The sequence below is a fragment of the Paramormyrops kingsleyae genome, chromosome 2, assembly GCF_048594095.1.
Source record: "Paramormyrops kingsleyae isolate MSU_618 chromosome 2, PKINGS_0.4, whole genome shotgun sequence".
Lineage (NCBI taxonomy): Eukaryota > Metazoa > Chordata > Actinopteri > Osteoglossiformes > Mormyridae > Paramormyrops > Paramormyrops kingsleyae.
The window spans coordinates 38,535,211-38,559,923 of record NC_132798.1 but is presented as its reverse complement, the minus strand read 5'-3'; the positions used below and the strand labels follow the sequence as shown (position 1 = coordinate 38,559,923).

Here is a 24,713-nt window from a genome sequence, read left to right as displayed (position 1 = left end):
GACATTCCTCTAAGACCAGGAATCATTCTTGTGGCCCTACGCTGCACCTTTTCTAAGGCCGCTATGTCCATTTTAAGATATGGTGACCAAACCTGCAGACAATATTCTAGGTGAGGTCTCACCAAGGAATTGTATAATCTTAGCATTACCTCCCTTGACTTAAACTCCACACACCTGGAGATATACCCCAACATCCTATTTGCCTTTTTTATTGCTTCCCCGCACTGGCGAGAATGAGACATGGAAGCATCAACATACACACCAAGGTCTTTCTCATAATCAGCTACCTTTATTTCACTAGGTCCCATAAAATACCTGTACTTTATATTTCGGCTCCCTACATGGAGTACCTTACATTTGTCTATGTTAAATTTCATCTGCCAGGTATCAGCCCAGTCACTAATTAAATTAAGATCCCGCTGTAGCTGCTGAGCCGCTAGTTCAGTATCTGCTACACCACCCACCTTGGTGTCATATGCAAATTTCACCAGTTTACTGTATATATTGGTGTCTATTTCATTTATGTAAATTAGGAACAATAGTGGTCCTAAAATTTAACCCTGCGGTACCCCACTATGAACGCAGGCCCACTGTGACATTGAGCCTCTTATAACTACTCGCTGCTTCCTATCCGTTAACCAGTTATCAATCCAGGTCGCTACAGTTCCTAAAATACCTGTCGCTTTGAGTTTAAGTAAGAGCCTCTTGTGGGGGACAACATCAAAAGCCTTTTGGAAATCTAAGTAGATGACATCATAGGCCTTCTTATCATCAACTTCCTGAGTAGCTTCCTCAAAAAACCCCAACAGATTTGTTAAACAGGATCTACCTCTCCTAAATCCATGCTGGCTATCCCTCAAAATGTTATTTGAGTCCAGGTAATCTACCATTTTCTCTTTGATTATAGCCTCCATAACTTTACCAGTTATACAAGTTAGACTGATTAGCCTATAGTTTGACAAATTACTTCTATCCCCTTTTTTGAAAATGGGCGTTATGTTGGCATGCTTCCAATCAGAAGGTACCACACCTTCAGATAAGGATTTTTGAAACAGTAAAGTTAAGGGTCGGCAAATAATATCCCTCATCTCTTTTAACACTATAGGTAAGATGCCATCAGGGCCCTGTGATTTATTTATTTTGAGCTTAGCTAGGCTTTGCAAAACATCAGCTTCAGTTATATATATATTAATTATAGATTAGTTGGATTAGTAATAAGAACTGGTAAGTTACTAGTGTCCTCAACAGTGAATACCCGTGCAAAACTATCATTTAACTCATTCATTTACTATGTCAATGTCGTTTTCAATTATAAGACCCTTACTATCCTGCAGATTAGTAATTTCAGCTTTTAGAGCTCTTTTAGAGTTAAAATACTGGAAGAAACTTTTAACGTCATCCTTAGCCTCCAATGCGATCTTCCTTTCGACATTCCTTTTAGCTCGTCTAATGTCGTTTTTTAATTCAGCCTGTAGATTTATATACTCTTGCTTTATTCTGTCATCATCAGTTATTTTCCATTTCTGGAACAAAGCCCTTTTCCTCCTTACTTTATACTTTATTTCCCTAGTAAACCACCTAGGTTGCAATTTCCTAGATTTATTCTTGCTGGATGAATGAACATGTATGAAGTCCTCTTGTACTTGCAATAATGTGCTTTTAAAAAATTCCCATGCCTCTTCAACAGTTTTGTTATTTAACTCCTTCCAGTTCACAGTTTCTAGTTTTAATCTCATAAAATTGAAGTTAGCCTTCCTAACATTATATATTTTTGATTTGGACTTTGCTCTTCGGGCACTAAACTTAACCTCAAATTTAACCATGTTATGATCGCTACTGTCAAGTGGTTCTAAAACGTCTAATTTACCAATCCTGTCCTGGTTATTAGAGAAAACAAGATCAAGAATGGCATCTCCCCTGGTAGGGGTGTTAACAAACTGAGTAAAAAAACAATCCTGTACTAATTCCACCATCTCAAGTTCATTTTCAGAAGAGCCAGCAACAATGTCCCACTGCATCCCCGGTAGATTAAAATCACCCATAACTACCACATCATTTTTATTGCTCATAATCCTAATATAACTGTATAACAATCTGCTTTCCTCGGCAGCTACATTAGGTGCTCTGTAACAAACACCGACAATTAGGCTATTTGAGTTTTTAGCATCTAATTTTACCCATATAGCTTCCGTACTTTTACTTATATCAGTAAGCTCCCTTGCCTGCAAGTTTTCCTTAACATATACTGCAACACCACCTCCCTTCTTACCTATACGGTCTTTACGGAACAACGTGTAACCATCCATATTATATTCTTGTCCATCCTTTTCACTCAACCACGTTTCAGTTATTGCTATAATATCATAAGAGTCCGATGAGATAAGAGCCTCTAAATCATGAATTTTATTCCTAATACTCCTGGCGTTTAAATACAGACAACAAAGGGTAGGCCTATTACAGTGCCTACTTATAATATGATTTTTTGGGGCTTTCCGTTTCCCCCCAGTTACATACTTAACTAACCTTTACTAATCGATATTGTATCGTATCGCGAGGAAAGGTGTGATCTTCACCCCTAGCGTGGACACAAACAAACGTGCCTACAGTACCAAAGAAAAATAAAGAGCCTGAAGTCAAAGTTTAAAGACGCAAAAGACTCGAATCAGCGCAGAGGACATGGCCGCACAACGTGCCAATTATACGATCAGCTTTTTACCCGTGTAAAAAAGTATCAATGTGCGCATGTGTGACGTTTCGGAGGACCGATGCGTTCACATTACAGTCAGATATACTGTAGGTCACTTGTACTTATGAATGTGAACCGTCAATATAGACAAATCCGATCTGAGTAAAAAATCGGAATTGAACGATGTGACTGGCAGTGTGAACGTAGCTAGAAGATCACCAGTTCAGACCCAGTCTCAGCACATCTGTGGGTCCTTGAGCAAGGCCCTTAATTAACCCCCAGCTCTCTGGCCAAAAATGAGCAAATTGGAGGTGTAAAGACAATTTCCCCATGGGGATCAATTACAATTGCAAAGCTTGCAAAGTTTTTTCCTATGACAGAGTGTCACGTCCTGCTCCGTCCGATCCTTGTGTGTGCCACGCCCACCTCGTTACCCAGTGTTTATTCCCGATTGTATTCACCTGTTGCCTGTTCTGTTCACCGTATCCTGTCCATATTAGTCCGCGTCTCCCACTGTTTCCCAGATCGGTCATTGACGTTGTCCAAAGTAGTGCTTGGTCCTGTCCCTGTCTACCCGTCTGAGAACAATAAACCTCGTTTGCCTGTCAGTCCGGCTCAGCCTGCCTACTTTCCTGCTCGCCTGCACCGCGAACGTAACAGAATGTCCGATCTTCCAAACAACGCACCGCAGCAGGAAGAAGATCCCTGGCTCCTCCTGCTGCATGAGGTGACGTATTGGCGTGAGCAACCGGAGATCCAGGAGGACCTCGGCTTGTTCGCCCTGGCCAACCAAAGCTGGACCCTGCTACAGGAGGTTACCCCGCGCACGGAAGAACACGTGATAGTGGAAGTGCGCTCTAACCTGCAGCAGCTCGTCAGCCGGGTGACGGAGAAGCAGCTCCAGCCGCTCGCCTTCTCCGAGGCACCCCCGCCTCCACCTACCTGTCCTGGTCGGCGGAAAAAGAAAAGGCGCCGGGGAAAAGGCGAGGAGGAAGCCCCGACGATCTTCATGGGGGCTTGCTCTCTTCGCCCTGCTGTCATCCCTGCCAGTGGGCGAGGGAGCTCCTTGCTCACCTGGGAGGGCACCGATGCTGCGCGCCTGATCAGCACCGGTGAGAGGCTACCTCCCTTGGAGGCTAATAACTTTCAGGCGGAACGCCTGGGCCAAGGAGGGATACGGGCGGTAAGGGACGCTATACCCCGGGTCCCTAAAGCCCTTAAAGGGGCAGCGCCTGCTCGCCCGGCGCCCATCCTGGCGCCCGTTTCGGAGCTACCCGTCATTCTGGACCTGCCTGCTACTGCCGCTGCACTGCCCGCGGCACCGCCTGCTGCAGCTGCTGCCGCACTGCCCACAGCACCGCATGCTGCAGCTGCTGCCGCACTGCCCGCGGCACTGTCCCAGGCGCCCGCTGCGGTGCCCCCTGCTGGCCACGTGTCGGTGGCGCCCGCTGCAGCGCCCCCTGCTGGCCGCACGCCCAAGGTGTCCGCCGAGGCGCCCCCTGCTGGCCGCACGCCCAAGGTGCCCGCCGAGGTGCCCCCTGCTGGCCATGTGACTGCGGCGCCCGCCGAGGCGCCCCCTGTTGGCCACATGATGGCGGCGCCCGCCGAGGTGCCCGCTGAGGCCCCCCCCTGTTGGTCACGTGATGGCGGTGCCCACCGAGGGGCCCCCTGCTGGCCACACGCCCACGGCCCTGCCTGAGGCCGCCGCTCTGCCCGTCCAGCCCGTCTCTCCCGTCCAGCCCGGCTCTCCTGTCCAGCCCGGCTTTTCTGTCCTGGCCGCGGCTCCAGCTGCACTACCTGCGGCCACACCCGCGGCTCCGACTGCACCGCCTGCTGCCACGCCCCCTGCTTTGCCCGAGCTTCCACCCTCAGGGACCTCCCTCATGACTCCCTTCCCTTGCACCAACAAGGCCGACACCCCCCAGGACCCCGCCTTTCGGTATCCCGGAAGGGACGGGGACATAGGCGCCGGGCTCAGGTCCCGCCCGCTCTGCCCTCTGGCTCGCCCTGCCCTCTGGCTCGCCCCTGGCTGTGGCTAGGTGGCTGCCTGCGGGTCCTCCGGCTCGGCGGTCTCCGCCGGGTCCCTCGGTGCCAGTCCTCGGTCCCGCCTCCGTGTCGGCCGCCTTCGGGGCCCCCCTCCTTCGGCTTGGCATCGGACGGCGCCTTCCCCGGCTCCGGCTGCGCCTTCGCCTGCCGCAGCTTCCCCCTCCTGCTAGCCTGCACCGGTGTTCCCTCTTGCTCCCTCCGTGTCTCCTCCGTCACTCCCTCGTCCCGTTCCCTTGGCCCCTGTGTGGTCCCCTCCTGCTCCCTCCTCCCTCTCACCTGCGGCCCCTCCGGCCGCTGCCCGTCGCCCACCTGGGCTCCTTCGGGCTCCCTTTTTTCCCCCATCCGTTCCTGTCTGATCTCCCCTGTCTGCTCCTCCTCCTTTCATCCCGCCTGTTTCTGCTCCTCGTCCCTCTGTTCCTCCTCCATTCCCTTCTGGCCCTCGTTTGCCTGTCAGTCCGGCTCAGCCTGCCTACTTTCCTGCTCGCCTGCACCGTGAACGTAACACAGAGTAACAATATTTTAGGAAAACTTTAACCATAACTTAATATCCATACAGAATTGAAAGTAAGAAAAAGTTTTATTTTAATACAGATGACTAGCGATTGTATGTGCATAACATGCAATGTTGGTATTAGTATTGCACCTCAGGGAAGCAGGAGTCGGGAAATTCGGTGAAAACGGGATTTAATGAGAAGAACAGCAAGGCACACGGGGCAAAACAAGGAGCAACGTTACGAAATTTCAATGACAGGACTGGGGAAAGACTAATAGGGAAGCACTTAAATACAGAAACTTAATCAGACAGGACTAGGAACAGCTGGTAACATAGAGATTACACACGTGGTTAACGAGGGGGCGTAGCACACAGGAGGAGCAGTATGATCAGGACGTGACAGTTTCGCAGTCCTGTGCTCCCCAGTTGTGTCATTAGAGTTGTAACTTGATAACGTCAGCCCTTCTCATTGCCTGCTCCATGTTTTGATCCCCCCGTGATCTTTTTGCTTTGTTAGATTAATATTGTATATTTAACTTTGTAGTAGTGCTGTCAAATGATAATTTTTTTTTTATCAGATTAATCACAGGGTTCCTGTGGATTCATTTTGATTAATCATGATTAAATATCATTCATTTTTAATCTATATTAATCACATTTAATTTTGCATGAGCAAACAGACTCAAGAAAAAAGGGAATATATATGCACTTAACATGTTTATTGAACATCTTGAACATGAGTCAGATGCATTCCATCTGCCACAGAAGTGCAATACCATGGACCCATATCAAAAAGCAAGATTTTTTGCTTAGCCGGACAACTTTTTTTATATTTAAGGTACCTCAGTTTAAATGGTCTTTATCTTCGTTCGCTTACAATTAGCACAAACTACCGTAAGTCCAATTCTAGCCCGGTTAATTGCCATTGTCAGCAATATCAGTTGATAACACATTACGTGCGGTGCTTTACATATAAAACTCCGTAGCAACACATCCACAGATAAGTTGGAGAGTATAGCGTGTGCGACCGATTTAATGAGCCACAAATAAGAAGTAGTGCTTAAACAGTATAAGACTACCACTTTCCCTTCTGTTGATAAAGGGCGCAGCCATCTTGGATTCTGAACTCGGGATCCTCTGTGCTGCTCCGAGATATTTCTCGGATGTCCGAGAAACGGGAGCGCATGTAGTCACTTCCGGCTTCAAAACTCCGGAATCTGACTCGGAATACAAGTTCCGAGGGGAAATGGAACGCACCAAAACTGCCCGAAATGGGTTGACAGAGACATTTCAGTGATTTTGAAGTGCATACTGCGCTGCATATGGGTTAATTGCGTTAAAAATTTTAATCAGATTAATCATGATGATGTATTAATCCGCGTTAACCCGTTAATTTTGACAGCCCTACTTTGTAGCAACATCTTTTTCGATTATTATCCAAAGAGATCTATTTTATAAAAGATCCTTATTTTTTCCTGCTAATTTCTTTTGTTCAAATGGAAAATGTACAACTTTATTTTCAAAAGGGAGAATTTTTTACAAATACTTCCATTTTTAAAAATTGTTTCAACTATAATAAAACATTTGCTCAACGAAAAAAATCCTTTCTGTTTTCGTTCCTTTGTGGGTCATTGTGACTAATAATTGTTGTATGTCACAACAACAAAGGAAGGTGTATTCAAAGAAACAGAACAGGCAAACAGACAAGATTGCGGGGGATTGAGAAGGGGGAGGCTAAGGCATGGGAAACAGAGAAGCACAACGTCAATGACAGAACTAGGGTCCATTGGACAGAGAGGCACTTAAATACAGGAGCAATCAGGGAAGGTAACAAGAGGTAGGTGGAGTGCATCACAGGAGGGCAGGAAAAAGAGGTAGGGCTAATGAGGGACAAACATGGTTTGTTGAAGCCATGCCAAGGAGGTCACAGGAGGATTAGGTGGGGCAGGATATGACAATAATAATAAAATTGAAATACCGTAACTCTGATACCGTGCCACCATGATATTTTCTGAGACAGTTATCATACTGTAAGAATCTCATAATGTTGCAACCCTACTAACAACATATGTGTAAAGATTGAAAAAGATCTGTCAATTTTTTGGAGTTATTGTGCTAATGGGATGAAATATCTGAAATCACCATTTTTTAGGTATCACTATGTGGCACTGCTTCAGTTTTGGGGTGATCTGTCTCAGAATTAAGAACATAAGAACATAAGAAATTTACAAACGAGAGGAGGCCATTCGGCCCATCAAGCTCGTTTGGGGAGAACTTAGCTAATATCTCAGAGTTGTTAAAATCTTATCTAGCTCTGATTTAAAGGAACCCATGGTTTTAGCTTCCACTACAATAGCAGGAAGACTATTCCATACTCTGACTACACGCTGTGTAAAGAAGTGCTTCCTCAAATTTGTTTTAAAATGTTCTCCCGCTAATTTCCACTTATGGCCACGAGTTCTAGTATTTAGACTAATATTGAAATAGTCATTTGGCTGAACAGCATCCAGACCCGTTAGAATCTTATAGACCTGAATCATATCCCCCCTTAGTCTCCTTTGCTCAAGGCTGAACAGATTCAGTTCCGCTAACCTCTCCTCGTAAGACATTCCTCTAAGACCAGGAATCATTCTCGTAGCTCTTCGTTGCACCTTTTCTAAGGCAGCAATGTCCTTCTTGAGGTATGGTGACCAAACCTGCACACAGTATTCTAGGTGGGGTCTTACCAAGGAATTATATAAGTGTAACATCACCTCCCTTGACTTAAACTCCACACATCTAGAGATATAACCCAACATTCTGTTCGCCTTTTTTATTGCTTCCCCACATTGGCGAGAGTGGGACATGGAAGCATCAACATACATACCGAGATCTTTCTCGTAATCAGCTACGTTTATTTCAGTGGAACCCATAAAATATCTGTACTGTATATTTCTGCTCCCTGCATGGATTACCTTACATTTATCTGTGTTAAATTTCATCTGCCAAGTATCAGCCCATTCGCTAATTAAATCCAGATCCCGTTGAAGCCTCTCTGCTGCTAGATTAGTATCTGCTACCCCGCCCACCTTAGTGTCGTCTGCAAATTTAACCAGTTTACTGTATGTATTCGTGTCAATATCATTAATGTAAATTAGGAACAATAGTGGTCCTAAAATTGAACCCTGCGGTACCCCACTATAAACGGAGGCCCACTGTGACATAGTGCCTCTAATAACTACTCGCTGCTTCCTATCAGTTAGCCAGTTTTTGATCCAAGCTGCCACAGTTCCTAAAATTCCTGCAGCTTTAAGCTTTAACAAGAGCCGTTTGTGGGGGACAACATCAAAGGCTTTCTGGAAATCTAAGTAAATCACATCATAGGCCTTTTTGTGATCAATTTCACTTGTAGCTTCCTCAAAGAACTCAAGCAGATTCGTTAAGCAGGATCTACCTCTCCTAAATCCATGTTGGCTATCCTTTATAATGTTATTTGCATCTAGGTAATCTACCATTTTCACTTGAATTATAGCTTCCATTATTTTTCCAGTAATGCTAGTTAAACTGATTGGCCTATAGTTTGCTGGATTACTTCTATCCCCTTTTTTGAATATGGGTGTTATATTAGCATGCTTCCAATCTGATGGTACCACACCCGCAGATAACGATTTCTGGAATATTAAAGTCAAAGGTTGGCTAATAATATCCCTCATCTCTTTCAAGACTAAAGGTAAGATGCCATCAGGCCCCTGCGATTTATTTATTTTGAGTTTAGCTAGGCTTAGTATCACATCAACCTCAGTTATACATATATTGGTCATAGACGATGCTGTATTCGTATTAATTGGTGGTAAATTACTTGTGTTCTCTATTGTGAACACCCTTGAAAAATAATCATTAAACTCGTTTACCATATCAATTTCGTTATCAATTATAAGGCCCTTACTATCCTGCAAATTAGTGATTTCAGCTTTTAGTGCTCTCTTGGAGTTAAAATATTGGAAGAAACCTTTACTGTCATGCTTAGCCTCCAATGCAATTTTTCTTTCTACATCCCTCTTTGATAGCCTAATGTCATTTTTTAACTCTGCCTGTAGACTTAGATACTCCTGCTTGATTTTGAAATCATTAGTTATTTTCCAGTTGTGGAACAGAGCCCTTTTCCTCCTGACTTTATTCTTAATTTCCTTAGTAAACCACCTTGGTTGTCGTTTCCTAGATTTAGTTTTGCTGGAAACAGGTATGAAGTCCTCTTGCACTTGCAACAATGTGCTTTTGAAAAATTCCCATGCCCGTGAATTAGATCCCATTCAATCCGTACTGTACTTTATGAATTACTGTGTTCACAAGATCTAGTGTCTTCTATAGCTGCCATTTCCTTCCATTGCTGTCAAACAGCACTGCTGCTTCAATTTTAGGGCAATATTTCTGAAAATGAAACCAGATGTAGATCTTCATCTATCCAGCCTCACCCATACAATTGATTCTGCAAAGTTTGAAAAATATCCGTTTATCGGTTTTTGAGCTATCATCAAAAAGCACAGTGTTCTTATGTTAGCGAAGGAAGACCAGTGCTAAAACCCTTTGGCCCTATGGAACACAATAATAGTTCCAGAACTAGGGACTGTCACTGACCAGGTAATAATAATGTAAGGCATACCCACTTAAAGGCTAGAGAGCGGACTTGGTCCAAATGTGTTTGCAAGCTTGACAGCTGGTTGTTACACTGCAAAATGTGATTACTCCATTCTTCTATGAAGTAGCGATGCTGCCGGCGCTGGGTCTCTGCAAGTTCCTGCCCCTCGTTCTCTTTCAGCAGCAGCTGCTCTCGATTGGCCAGCAGAGTGTCAAAGCGGCCAATCAGTTCCCAAACATCTCCAAACTGCAGCAAATCCCAATACATGCATGTAAGACACATAAAAAATGCATAGACAGTGTATAGGATTATAAGATGGACAATATGGCTGTTTTCGAAATAGCTTCCTCGTTTGATGACCAACTCCCTGCATACCATAATGCAATACAAAGGTGACATCTGCTGTCAACTGACTACTTATAATACAAACAAGACGGCTGAAGAGGGAAACTTTGTATATAATAACATTTTTTTTTAAGTAACGTGATACTAGAGATCACATTTCTATTTTAAATATTAATAATTTAAATGATAATGTTACATTAAAATTATTTTACCAGTGTTGTTTCACTGACTAGGAATCTAATTGGAGTAAGAAATCCTATACATGTAGGAAAGAATGTTTTTATGGGCCATTCCGCCGAATCTGTGCCATTTCTGTCCCCAGGACTTTATATGTTTAAACATGCATGAACAGTAGCTTATATATTATCAAGCAAAGTATCCTCACAATTTTCTCATTGCAAATTTAAGATACATAACATAAAACATTAATAAAATCTACCTGGAACATTGAAAGAATTATGTTTGTCATCAGTCCCCATTCACTAATGCTACAATTATAATGACTAAAGACCTTAAAAAATCTTATTTTTTTGTATTATGTGACAGTATTACCCATTTATGCTATAAATACATTTCCCTTTATAGTAAATCAATAATATAATACAATAACATGTTAAAATGCATTTTTTAGTCATGTCCTCAGGTTTTCACTCGGTCCTGTTAACCCTATTACATTTCCGCTCCTAAAAAATTTGGTACATTTCACAAGTGACATGTTCAACTGAAACTTGCATCACCTCAGTTGCATTAAGACCATAAGAAAACCAAAGGTAAATCATCTCTCTTTCTCATCTGTATTTTTGATGTTTGATGTATTGCCTGTGGTGGTGATTCTCAACATTCAGTCCTGTTACCCAAATTATTTCTTAGATTTTTTATTTGTTTCCATCCATCCATCCATTACCATCCGCTTACCCGGGGTTCAGGTTGCGGGGGTAGCAACTTCAGCAGAGATACCTAGACCTCCCTCTACCAAGCTACCTCTACTAGCTCTTCGGGGGGGATGCAGAGGTGTTCCCAGGCCCATCCATCCATCCATTAACTTCCGCTTATCTGAGGTTGGGTCGTAGGGGCAGCAGTCTCAGCAGGGAAACCCTGACTTCCCTCTCCCCGGCCACTTCCTCCAGCTCCTCTGGGGGAATCCCGAGGCATTCCCAGGCCAGCCGAGAGACATAGTCCCTCCAGCGTGTCCTGGGTCTTCCCCGGGGCCTCCTCCCAGTGGGACATGCCCGGAACACCTCACCAGGGAGACGTCCAGAAGGCATCCTAAGCAGATGCCCGAACCACCTCATCTGGCTCCTCTCAATGCGGAGGAGCAGCAGCTCTACTCTGAGTCCCTCCCGAATGACCGAGCTCCTCACCCTATCTAAAAGGGAGAGCCCAGCCACTCTGCGGAGAAAACTCATTTCGGCTGCTTGCACTCGCGATCTTGTTCTTTCGGTCACTACCCACAGCTCGTGACCATAGGTGAGGGTAGGAACGTAGATCGATTGGTAAATCGAGAGCTTTGCCTTTTGGCTCAGCTCTTTCTTCACCATGACAGACCGATACAGCGCCCGCATCACTGCTGACGCCGCACCGATCCGCTTATCGATCTCCCGCTCTATCCTTCCCTCACTCGTGAACAAGACCCCAAGATACTTAAACTCCTCCACTTGGGGAAGGACCTCCTCCTCGACCCAGAGAGAGCACTCCACCCTTTTCCGGCTGAGGACCATGGTCTCGGATTTGGAGGTGCAGATTTTCATTCCAGCCGCTTCACACTCGGCTGTGAACTGTTCCAGTGAGAACCACATCATCTGCAAAAAGTAGAGACCTAATCCTGAGGTCACCAAACCGGACACCCTCAACGCCCTGGCTGCGCCTAGAAATTCTGTCCATAAAGGTTATGAAAAGAATCTGTGATAAAGGGCAGCCCTGGTGGAGTCCAACCCTCACCGGGAATGAGTCCGACTTACTGCTGGCAATGCAGACCAAGCTCTGACACCAGTTGTACAGGGACCAAACAGCCCTTATAAGGCAGTCCGGCACCACATACTCCCGGAGCACTCCCCACAGGACTCCCCGAGGGACATGGTCAAATGCCTTCTCCAAGTCCACAAAGCACATGTAGACTGGTTGGGCAAACTCCCACACACCCTCCAGGACCCTGCTGAGAGTATAGAGCTGGTTCACTGTTCCATGGCCAGGGCGAAAACCACACTGCTCCTCTTGAATCCGAGGTTCCACTATCCGATGGACCCTCCTCTCCAGCAACCCCGAATAGACCTTACCAGGGAGGCGGAGGAGTGTGATCCCCCTATAGTTGGAACACACCCTCCGGTCCCCTTTCTTGAAGATGGGGACCATCACCCCGGTCTGCCAATCCAGAGGCACCGCCCCCGATGTCCACACAATGCCGCAGATGCGTGTCAACCAAGACAGCCCCGCAACATCCAGAGCCTTGAGGAACTCCGGGCGGATCTCATCCACCCCCGGGGCCCGGCCACCGAGGAGCTTTTTAACCACCTCAGCGACCTCTGCCCCAGAGATAGGTGAGTCCACCCCCAAGTCCCCAGACTCTGCTTCCTCATTGTATACCGCAATGTACAGGCGCCTAGCCAGGGGGCAATAAGTATGCCCACCCTAGCTCGGCGCTTCTCCCTGTGAGCAACTCCAGAGTGGAAGAGGGTCCAACCCCTTTCGAGGAGACTGGTTCCAGAGCCCAAGCCGTGCGTCGAGGTAAGCCCGACTACATCTAGTCGGAACCTCACAGCCTCGGGCACCAGCTCAGGCTCCTTCCCCACTAGAGAGGTGACATTCCATGTCCCTAGAGCTAGCTTCTGCAGCCGAGGATCAGACCACCAAGGTCCCCGCCTTCGGCCACTGCCTAACTCACACTGCACCCGACCCCTATGGCCCCTCCTACAGGTGGTGAGCCCATTGGAGGGGGACCCACGTGCCTTGTTCGGGCTGTACCCGACCAGGCCCCATGGGTGCAAGCCTGGCCACCGGGCAAGGGAAATCATGATCAATCTTTTTACTCATCATTAGGGGTCTTGTGAGCCGCACTTCATCTGGTTCCTCACCCAGGACCTGTTTGCCTTGGGTGACCCTACCAGGGGCATAAAGCCCCGGCAAATTAGCTCCTGGGATCATTGAAACATGCAAACGCCTCCACCACGATAAGGTGTCGGCTCCAGGAGAGGGCGTTTCCAGGCCAACCGAGATATAATCCCTCCAGCGCGTCCTGGGTCCTCCCTGTAGAACATGCAAAAACCTCTCCGGGTAGCTGCCCAGGAGACATCCGTGCCAGATGTCCAAACAACCTCAACTGGCTCGTTTTGACATGGAGAAGCAGCGGATATGCGAACTTCTCACCCTATCTCTAAGGTTGAGCCCAGACACCCTGCGGAGAAGCCTCATTTCGGCTGTCTGTATCCACAATCTCATTCTTTTGGTCATTACCCATAGCTCATGGCCATAGGTTAGAGAAGGGACGAAGACGGACCAATAGATCAAGTGCTTTGCTTTTCCGGCTCAGTTCTTTCTTAGCTATGACGAACCGGTTAAGTGCCTACAAAACTGCAGACGCCGCTCCGATCTGTCTGTCCAGCTCTCGATCTCGCCTACCCTCACTCATGAACGAGACCCCGAGACTTGAATGCCTCCACTTGGGGCAGTACCTCCTCCCTGATCTGAATCCACGTGTTTCCGGCTGAGAATCATGGTCTCGACTTGGAGGTGCTAATGCTCATCCCTGCTGCTTCACACTCGGCTGCAAACCGCCCCAAAGCACGCTGGAGGTCCCCAGCAGATGAAGCCAACAGGACGACATCATTCGCAAAAAGCAGCGACACAATCCTGAGGCCACCAAACTGGACACCCTCAACACCCTGGCTGCGCCTAGAAATCCTGTCCATAAATATTATAAACATAACCGATGACAAAGGGCAGCCCTAGCTTAGCCCAACCTGCACTGGGAACACATCTGACTTATTACCGGCAATACGGACCAAGCTTCTGCTCCGTTCATACAGGGACCGAATCAGCCACAGTAGTGGGCCCTGAACCCCATACTCCCGAAGCACCCCCACAGAGCACCTCGGGGTATCCGGTTGTAAGCCTTTTCCAAGTCCATAAAACACATGTAGACTGGATAGGCAAACTCCCAGGCTCCCTCCAGTACCCTTGCCAGGGTATAAAGCTGGTCCAGTGTCCCACGGCCAGGACAAAAACCGTATTGTTCCTCCTGAATCCAAGATTCTACTATTGATCTCACCCTCCTCTCCAGTACCCCGGAATAGACTTTCCCAGGAAGGCTGAGAAGTGTGATCCCCCTATAGTTGGAACACACCCTCCGGTCCCCTTTCTTAAATAAGGGGACCACCACCCAGCGGCACTCAGGTCTGCCAATCCAGCGGCACTGTCCCTGATCTCCACGCGCTGCTAAGAAGGTGTGTCAGCTATGACAGCCCCACAACATCCAGAGTCTTTAGGTACTCTGGGCGCATCTCGTCCACCCCCAGGGCCCGGCCACCACGTAGCTCTTTAACGACCCTGGCCACCTCAGCCCCAGTGATGGGCAAGTCCACTCCAGCCCCCTCGGGCTCCGTGCCCTCCGATGTCTCAAAGGCAGTGCGCGTAGATGTACCTGAGGCAGGGTTGAGGAGGTCCTCAAAGTATTCCTTCCACCTCCAGGTCATGTCCCCAGGTGAGGTCAACAACACCTCTTCCCCACTATAAATAGTAGGAACCAGGAGCTGCTTCCCCTTCCTGATATTCCAGATAGTTTGCCAGAACCTATTTGAGGCCCACCAAAAGTCACTTTCCATGGCCTCACCAAACTCCTCCCACGCCCCGGGTTTTTGCTTCCGAAACCACCCAAGCTCTATTCCGCCTGGCTTCCAGCTGCCTCCGGAGACTCCCGGGCTAATAATTCCGCCACGACTGGCACCGACCACCCTGCAGCCACAGCTCTGTACGGCCGCTTCCACAATAGAGGTCTGGAACAGTGTCCATTCAGACTCAATGTCCCCAACCTCCCCCGGTATGCAGTTGTAGTTCTGCCGGAGGTGCGAGTTAAAGATACGGTGAACAGGAACCTCTGCCAGATGTTCGCAGCAGACCCTCACTATGCGCTTGGGCCTGACCGGCCACCTCCCCCGCCACCTGAGCAAACTCACCACCAGGTGGTGATCTGTGACAGCTCTGCCCCTCTCTTCACCCGAGTTTCCAAGACAGAAGGCCACAGATCAGATGATACGATTATAAAATCAATCATCAACCTGAAGCCCTGGGCATGTTCGCACCATATTCATTTATGGACACCCTAATGCTAGAACATAGTGTTCATTATGGACAAACCATGCATTGCACAGAAGTCCAATAACAGAACACCACTTGGGTTCAGATCAGGGAGTCCATTCCACCCAATCACTTCCCCTCCAGGCCACACTGTTGTTGCCCACGTGAGCGTTGAAGTCCCCCAGCAAAACGATGGAATCCCCTCGTGGTGTGCTAACCAGGGAGTCCAAGAAGGCCGGGTACTCCGAACTGTCATTCGGCGCATTAGTGCAGATGACAGTCAGAGATCTCTCCTCGACCCGAAGGCACAGGGAGACAGCCCTCTCGTTCAGCGGGGTAAACTCCGTTGTTAGTGCACCGACCTGTGGGGCCACCAGTAGCCCCACCCCAGCCCAGCGTCGCTCACCCGCTGCAACTCTCCAGGAGACTGGTTCCAGAGCCCACACTATGCGTTGAGGTGAGCCCAACTATGTCTAGCCGGTATCTCTCAACCTCACGCACTAGTTCAGGCTCCTTCCCCACCAGAGAGGTGACATTCCATGTCCCGAAAGCCAGTTTTGTCAGCCGGGGATTGGTCCACCAGGGCCTCTCTTGGCCGCCACCTGATCCACAATGCACCGAACCCCTGACATTCCCCTTGCGGGTGGTGGGTCCACCTGGGGACAATCCCACGAACCTCTTTCAGACTGGGCCCGGCCGGGCCCCACGGGCCCTTCCCCCAGGCCTGGCTGGTAAGTTACTTGAATGTGTTTGATTTTTTCATACTATTAGCTTTGATGGCTTGTGGCTATGGTTCATGAATTTGCTAATTTTATGCTAAAACTCAGTCCTGTTACCTTCAGTCCTGTTACTCATATAAACTGAAAAGTACAACTTGCACGTATATATAGTGATTTTTTTTAATGACAAATATGTTTTTGAACATGTAACCAAAAATTTCTTTAAAATATATGCTTCACTGATGGAAATAGAAAAAAAATAGTCCTCATGTAAAAGTAGCAAAGATGAAGAAGGCGTAAACTGATTAACCTTTTTGGACTTTTTGGTGACTTGATCCAGAAAGTTCTTATAGATGGTATTTCTTTGTACTTTAAGGAGGAGCTGCTTTTTCTTCCTCTGCAAGACTATGCTCTCCCGTTCCAAGCACTCGATCTCAGCCTCCTTCTGCTTTGTCAGTTCTTTCTCTTCATAAGCCTTCTTCACAGCCCGAGCAAACTTCAAGTTATTCTCCTGAAGAGATACCAAGATGTGCTTTTCTTTAAGAAGCATTATTAGCAATAATAGACTCCTATAATCAAAGAATTTGGAGCTGAGTTTGATGAGGTACACTTGTTTTGTTCAGCTTCAGATCAATTTGCTGCTTATACCAGTGAGTGTTACTGTTAAGTCCCCACTGTTAGTGTAACATTGTTGCTGCATCTCTTTAGCTACATTCTCGATATTCTGCTACGGTGATGCTTATGGCCAGAGGAGCAGCAATAGAACAGGCAGGGCAGGCAATGGCCTGGGGCCCTGAACTGGGAGGGGCCCCTGGGGACAACCGATTACATAAAACATTGCAATGAAAAATCTGCGTTATTTCAGTGTTCTGTTTTTCACAAAATTGAAAATAAAGGTCTTGTGTTTATTAAATTATCGTTGTTGGTATTATTAATTTACACTTCATAGTAAAATAAAGGTAATATATTTAACCATGCCAGGGGAGGGGGAGTTGGAGGACCCCATAGAGTTTTTTTGCCTAGAGCCTCCAGAATCCCTGTAATTGCCACTCCCTATGGCCACTTTTTCAATTATTTCTGAACCTAAACCGCAAAATAAGCATCAAGACAAAAAAATCTCTGCAGGACTAATCTAAGATGCCTTATATCTGAAGCTATAATTTTTCTGTGTTTAAAAATCTCTTAAACTCGGAGTCATTGTTTCATATAAAGTTATTTAATTCTAAGTGTTATTGGAGATTCTGAGTATTTAAAGGTGCTTTAGTTTGTGTTTATATTAATCACCTTTGTGTGTATGTATATGAAACTTCTATCTTATTTGCTGCCATCTTGGCCAGGACTTCCTGGAAGAAGAGATACTGTATTGTATCTCAATGGAACCTTTCTGGTAAAATAAAGGATAAATAAATAAAAATAAATAAGATTTAGCCTCTAGCAGTTTTTTCCACATTTTAAATTGGATTATATGGATAGTTTTCCTCTATTTGTTCCTGCTAAAATGGCTACTGTACTATGGTTATGTCATATGGCCTTGCTGGCTCCTGTATCTAATATGCTATTTTGGTACATTGTTATTTTCTCTAGTAATTTCCAGAAAATGGTTGAAAACAATTACAAATTACAAATGTAAAAGATGTGTAGAAGAATGGTGTAGAGATATATTTTCTCTTTGGATTGGTACAGACTTTGAGAAACTTGTTGAATTTGAAGAGGGATTCCTTCAGTTGTTCATCTTTGTCATCATTTGTACGCTCTTTGCACAAGCTCTTCATCCTCTTCTTAAACTCCTGGGAATACAGGGAATGTATCTTTATTATTGACATCAGGTATATGGGAACTGAGGGGGAGGGGGGGGGGGATCGGTATTGTTGTTGGGAGAGGGGAATGTGTACCCCCCAATATTTAATTTGGCTTCATTCATACCACCCCCCCCCCCCCAATAAATTTAATCATTAAACTGTACCTTCCCCCCATATCAAACTCTCTCCTACATCTTTGATTGACATTGATGTAAATATTTACTGCAGATATTAAATATTGTTTACAATTAAGCCTCATGTGTGATACACAGAAGACCTGAATTCAATCTCTGTATGACTGTATGACTGCTTCCGCAACCAGCATATATCCTCTTACAACCATTTTACAGCCTTTCACCAGAACTACACCCTTCCTATAATTGCTGCTGTTAAAATGGTACATCTTTCTTTGAATTTTTTAAATATTGTAGTACAGATGCTGCTAACACCAAACTATAGGGAGAACCTGGGCTGGTTGGCACCAGGGGCGTTTCTAGCTGGTCTAAAGATCAGGCCCTAAGTCAAGTTTACCTGGGGTTTGACTTTTTTTTTTAAAATTAAGATTGCCATCCCGGCTAAAATACTCAGGACTAGGCTTAAAATACTCGGGCTGTAGCCCGAGTGATTGGACCTACTGGCACATCAATGATTTCCAAGCAAGTTGAGGGAGCTGTCACAAAAGTCCAACAATACAAGATGTTCATGTGAACTACGTACATTCATCCACCTTGTGAAGAGATTGGATGGCTGCACACCACTAAGGTGGGTACAATTATGTGTTTTTTGTTGTCAAATAAAATGATCCCATGGAAAAATGTGTAATATATCTGTATCTGAGTGAGACATTGAAAAAAGAAAATCCTGCAAAGAGATGGGGATTAGCTATATTTTGTGCTATGATTTCGAAGTATTGGTGGCGCAGTGGTTAACGCCATTGCCTCACAGCCCTGGGAGTAGGGTTCAAGTCTCCACAGTAGATCCATGCATGCAAGTTTGCATATTGTCATCATGGGGTTTCCACCCACAGTAGCATGTGAGTGTGCCCTGCATCGGGTTGGCACCCTGTCCTGGGTTGTTTTATCCCTTGCACCCATATCCTACAGCATAGGCTGTGGACCCCACAACCCTGGATAGGACTGTCAGAGTTGGTGCCCTCTGATCCCTCCTCCTATGCCCTTTCCCTTTTGACCAGCAAGCACTGCTAGTCATCCTGCCTTCCCCCTCTGTCCTTCACCCATGTGTGTTTTCCCTGTTTCCTAAGCTGCCGCATAGCTTAGGGGGTTAAGCGTGTGGTTTAGAAATCATGGGGCCTGTGGTCATATATTTGAGATTGGCTGAGACCAGTCTCATCAGTTATTTTGTATTTCTTGTTTTGTTCCCTAGTATTTTCTGTTGTCCTTTTTGAGTTTCCTGTTCTAGGTTTGTCTTCCTTGTGCATTGGTTATGCTTTGTTTTCTCGCTTCTTTGTCTAGTGTAGTATCTTTTTGTTTTCTTAGTTTTAGGTCTTGTAGGTTTCTTAGTTTCTGTGCCTATTTGTTGTTATTAGTTCAACTTGTTGTCGGTTTCCTTGTGCCAGTGTTTATTGATTGATTAATTCACTGTCTTACACCTGTTCCTTGCTTGCCCCAGTTTTCTGTGTATTTAAGTGCCTGCCGTGCTCCGGTCAGTCATTGTATTTGGTGTTGTCATGTTACTCTGGTTACCCTGACTGGTTTCCTTTCGTATGTTTATTTCCCCAATAAACCCCTGTTGTCTCTTGGAGTGGATCGTCAGCTTCCTTTCCCCGCCTGTACCATGCCCTGCGTCCGTGACATGGGACAAGTGGTTATGGAAAATAAATAGATGGATTTCAAAACCTGTGAGAAGTTATGCCAGCTTGGTATCATGAAATGCATTTAGAGTGCAGTTGAGGTTGGTTGGCACATAATACACAGTGTGTTTTAATATTTGTTATAAGTTGTTATAATGTGTCACATGTCTGACATATACAGTACAGCACTGGTCACCCCTACACCTAGCAGGGATAATAAAGCTCCAGTGAAATAAGTAAACAAAGGAGCAATATGTTAACATGTCTTCCCTCTAGTCAGTCATTCTTTCATAGCATGTTTAGTTGGAGATCACTTTGAATTCACTTTATCTTTCGGTCAGTCTGATTTTTCAGTCATATTTCACATGCAACGCCCCCAGCGGTAAATTATCACTTGTGGGTTTGTTGAAAAATAATAAATAATATTAAATGATAAATATTACAGTTTATGTTTAACATGTTCTTGTTGATTATAAATTAAGCGACGTTGCATGCAAACCTTTTGCGTTACAAACTACAATAACTATTCTAGCTTAAACAAAAAATGCAGCGACGCAGCTCTACCGGAAAGTTGAAAAGTCTGAAAACCTTTCTCTGCTCAGACAGCGCTTTTTCCACCACCTCGATTTCGCTTAACTTCTCCATCTTACGCGTAGCTCTCGTCTTAAGATCCGTTACCGGCATCATCCTTAATAATAAATAGATAATAAACACATCGTTATTACTATAAAAGCAGTTCATCGCGAAAGTTGTGAGAAAGTTTATTATACTTGAATATAACTAACTTAATTTAAGTGCCACTCACGCTGTCAGATGAACGTTATACACTGTTCGAAAGTAATCTTCAACATTGCTGTTTCGTTCTCCTTGGTTTTTCGGGCTTTCTGCTTATAGACGGTTAGTTTTCGTGTCTCCAGGGTAACAAGAAAATTAGTTCTGCTACTATACAACGCTCCCAGCGGTAACTCCTCAGCAACGGTTGTTTATGGTTTGAAATTTCCTACACTGTAAAAAATGTTGCCGTATATTTTAAAGTAAATTACTGGCAGCACAGACGCCAGTACAGTACTGTAAATTTTACAGTAGGCCACTGTATATTTATTTTACAGTTTATTTTATCAGTAATATCTTTAATCACAGTATACCTAAACTACTGTAAATTATTGTAAAACTACAGAAACATGTATTTTTTTTCCTGTACATGTAATTTACGGTTCATTACTATATTCAGTTTTAATGTAATTTACTGTAACATCTCAATACAACAATACTGTATATGTACAGTATGTGAATTAATGTAATACTAGAGTACAATTGTACTTTTTTTTGTAAAAGTTTGTATGCCTTTATGTACAGTTTATATTTACTGTAGTTTTCTTATGTTAAGGCATATTAATGAAACAATGCATGCATGCCATCTAACCTACAGTATAGCTTATGCCTTCCAGCTTCCAGGTAGACAATGACTGATTTAACTGACTTGTTATACGCTATAATTAAACTTTTGATACACATACAGAAAATACACTGAAACCACAAATATGTTCTGTATAAGTCTTTACTGTAAGTTTTTAGAAATAACATATTTCTAAAAAATGTTATTTTTGTAAAAAGATGTTAATGGAAAATGTTCAACAATCCTTACATTTCCAATGTTTCACCATCATGTAATTTTAAAATCTTTTTAATTGTGATTTTCAAAAATTCAAAACTAATTGTTGAAATAATTAAGGAATAAACAAATTAACATCAAGCAGGTAGAATTCTTTAAAAAATAAAAAATAAAAAAAACTTCCTCATATTCCATCATTCCAGGTGGTCACGTTTGGCAGAATCCCTACAAACAGTGAAGTACACAAGCAATAAATAAACCCTGCTAACTATCATTACCATTTTACCATTTTAGTTTCACAGGTAAATTTTACATCACTTTCGACTCTCTAGTCATTGAAATCTGCTTTGCAAAAAGTTAAAAGTTCAGACAGACACAAAACTATAAATGAATACCCTAAAATAGTGCTATATGTGCATGAATAAAATGCTTCAGGTACCTTATATGAAGTCCCATTCAAATTCAGTGAGCTTTCTAATTAGTGAACAAAACATGTGGATTGATGGCAACAGACTTCTTCTGGACTAACTTTCCGGTCTTCTTGCTATTCACCTTTTTTTTTTGCTTACCATTGACCCTCTCTCTGGGTTGATTTTGAAGAAATTTCTGAAAGAAAAAAAAAACATATGCACAATAGGGTGGTCCTTATAACTATATGGTAAAAATCTAACTAAGAGCAATGTTAAGTTTGACCCCCTCAAATAATCCCTTTTTATGAATAACCATTCTGTGTCAAATTTGGGTGAAAAAGATAAACATTTACAGGTAGCTCACATGTTGAAGTTTGACGGTATACCTCCCCATTGCGATCAAAACTGAATCGATTCTATTAATTGTTTCCAATGTCAGATTACAATAAATTATCCAACAGAAGTACGAAATTATTAAATTATTAATTTATATTTAGAAATCAAAGTTTTGATCAGGGTAATTTCCAGTGCCTTGCTTGGTCCCATGCACACTCCAAAAGCAGCAGCCAGTACTAACTCCAGAACATGATGACGACATCCGAGGTGTAAAAGAGGCCTTCCAAGCTTCTGCTCAAGAATGACTCACTATCTTCAGTTTCTGATGGAATGTCTTCTGAATTTGACTCAGTGCTGCTTTCCAACACTGCTTTCTCTAGCAGTCTAGCAAGACATTTTTGTCAAGTTCAGATCTGTGCTTCCTCCTTTGCAGCGTTTCTCCTTTCTCCTGCTTCTGTTGTTGAAGTAGTAACACTGTCGTCCCCTCTGTCGCTGAGATTCAAGGAAGAGTTTATCTCTGGGTTACTGATGAGCTCCATGGCGTTGGCATGGGCGATATCAAACAGTTCTTCAATTGTGGTCAAGAACTCGGACCAAAATTGCACGGAATTTTTTTAAAGCTACGTCTACAGTCTGGAACACAATATTTAAAATGTACATTTGGAAGGTGACAATGAACTTTCATGTGATGAGTGAAAGACACAATAGAACCAAATGCCAGCGAACAAAACTGGCAATGAAGCATTTTTGATTAATTCAAATTAATTTATCTTGATTAAAATTTCTTGTGCTGACCTTTTTGTAAAACCTGAATACCTATTTCCACTTTCATCCACTTTCAGATTTCATACAGTGAGCCTTTCCAAATATAAAGAGTTTAATACTTTTCATGTTACTACATAGGTCTATAACATTTTCTTAATACTCATATTTGGCAGTTTCTTAAATGTATTATTAAAATATGAAGAGGACATCTAAAATGGTGGTGGACAGACCAAGTATAACCCAAGAACAGTTTTAATTTACACTGCACTGACAATTTTCTAACACCTATATGAGAGATTCTCAGGACGACAGTTTCATGCTCTCAACATGCTGATTGCTAAAATCTACTCACAAAATAGCGCCATTTTTAATATAAGTATAATGACTTCAAATAAAATGTGTCCAACGAAAAATAGTATAAATTTTAATTTGGGCTACATTTTATTTATTTAACGGGTGGTTTTATTTAAAGCCAAAAAGTAAAAAAGAATTATGCACAACTTTAAGAAGCCTTGTACCATTAACTGAATATTCTGCTAAACATTTTCAAATGTGAACTCACTTTGTCTAACAACTTTGCTATCCAAACAACTTGACAGTAATGGCAGAGAAGAAATAAGAAATAACGAGGCAAACAGAGAGAAACTCTTAGCGTTTTTAGCTGATTGTTATATTTTGTCTTCACAGTTTTAACACACAAAACTTTAGACAAATATCACGTTCTTTCTCCTGCGGTCACAGCTAGCTTCACCTAACTAGCAAAAACTAGCAAAAAACTAATTAAGTTAACGTAATATTGCTAACAAGAGGACCAAAATGTAATAATGTTAATCACATCATCTAACGATAACTATCAAATAACAATGAAGCTCCACTACCTTAAACCTTAAAATATATAACCACTACTCAGTTCTTAAAAATAACTGAGTGCACACCACTTGAACAGACAAAATAAATAAATAAATAAATAAATGAATGAAGAAACATAGTATTACTCACCTTAACATCCAAATATTAGTGCTGTAATAAACAGCGATGATAGAGGAAGTTTATTAGAAAACCAAAAGCAGGAGGGGAATCCAAAATCGAGGTCGAGTCACAGGCGTGGGTTGAGTACCAGAGAGAACAATCCTACAAAGACTGACAAGACGAGGATCCGACGGGAAGGGGTGAACGGGACCAGGCAGGACGGGCAGGCAGGACAAACCGGGGAGACAGGAGACAGAAAGATTGCTCAGTAAGGCGCATTCGGAAATGGCAACAATACTTCGCGTCGACTTCTAGGAGAAGTCGGTTCAAATAGTGGTGCTATTGGCTGTCGATTGGTCATCGGCGCTCGGCCCTGCTCTTGTGGGCGTGACAAGTGCGCCTCTGTGTTGGTTTACTCTGTGCCAGCGTATTAAAGACAGCTCCCTCGCGCCTGTTTCAGTTCAAACAGCACGGCGTCTTCTAACTGCTAAACTGACCTTACACTTGACAATAATGCATCAAATATAGCTGATAACTATGAAAATATTCGTATTTTAAAATAAGTAAAACTGTTAAAACAGTTGAAATATTACATTTGAAATATCTGTATTAAACATTTTTTTTTTTTGAACTTTTATTAACAACAGTCAACGTAAATACAAACAATAACCACAGTCCTGAGATTGGGGCCGAGTTCTCAAATGAAGATATACATGTTTACAATAAAAATCTGAGGAAAAATAAATAAGTAAAATAAATAAATAAAAATAAATAGATAAACTCCAAGCAAAAACATAAACTTAAAAGAGACATAAGTGGCCT

The 24,713-nt window shown here is 43.9% G+C and overlaps 1 protein-coding gene and 1 long non-coding RNA gene across 14 annotated transcripts; one reads left to right on the top strand and one right to left on the bottom strand.

Moving 5' to 3' along the window:
• Positions 1-5,818: 5,818 nt before the first annotated feature.
• On the bottom strand, positions 5,819-24,302 carry cfap73 (cilia and flagella associated protein 73). Of its 13 annotated transcripts, none has more exons than XM_023800805.2 (7): positions 23,922-24,302; positions 21,851-22,017; positions 20,605-21,636; positions 20,364-20,487; positions 17,876-17,977; positions 16,501-16,701; positions 5,819-10,086 (listed from the first exon to the last, which is right to left on the bottom strand). In XM_023800805.2, the coding sequence occupies exons 4-7, from the start codon at positions 20,484-20,486 to the stop codon at positions 9,832-9,834; spliced, it is 681 nt and encodes a 226-aa protein (XP_023656573.1). In that variant the 5' UTR covers position 20,487; positions 20,605-21,636; positions 21,851-22,017; positions 23,922-24,302; the 3' UTR covers positions 5,819-9,831. The 13 variants fall into 13 exon arrangements, 6 of the variants coding, with proteins under 6 accessions (XP_023656573.1, XP_023656583.1, XP_072565205.1 ...); XM_023800815.2 differs by having other exon boundaries at positions 20,388-20,487; XM_072709104.1 differs by lacking the exons at positions 20,364-20,487; positions 20,605-21,636 and adding an exon at positions 22,399-22,649 and having other exon boundaries at positions 21,981-22,017.
• On the top strand, positions 16,041-17,103 carry LOC111838175 (uncharacterized). Its single transcript, XR_002836820.2, has 2 exons — positions 16,041-16,202; positions 16,567-17,103. It is a non-coding gene; the product is annotated as an uncharacterized lncRNA (long non-coding RNA).
• Positions 24,303-24,713: the final 411 nt, after the last annotated feature.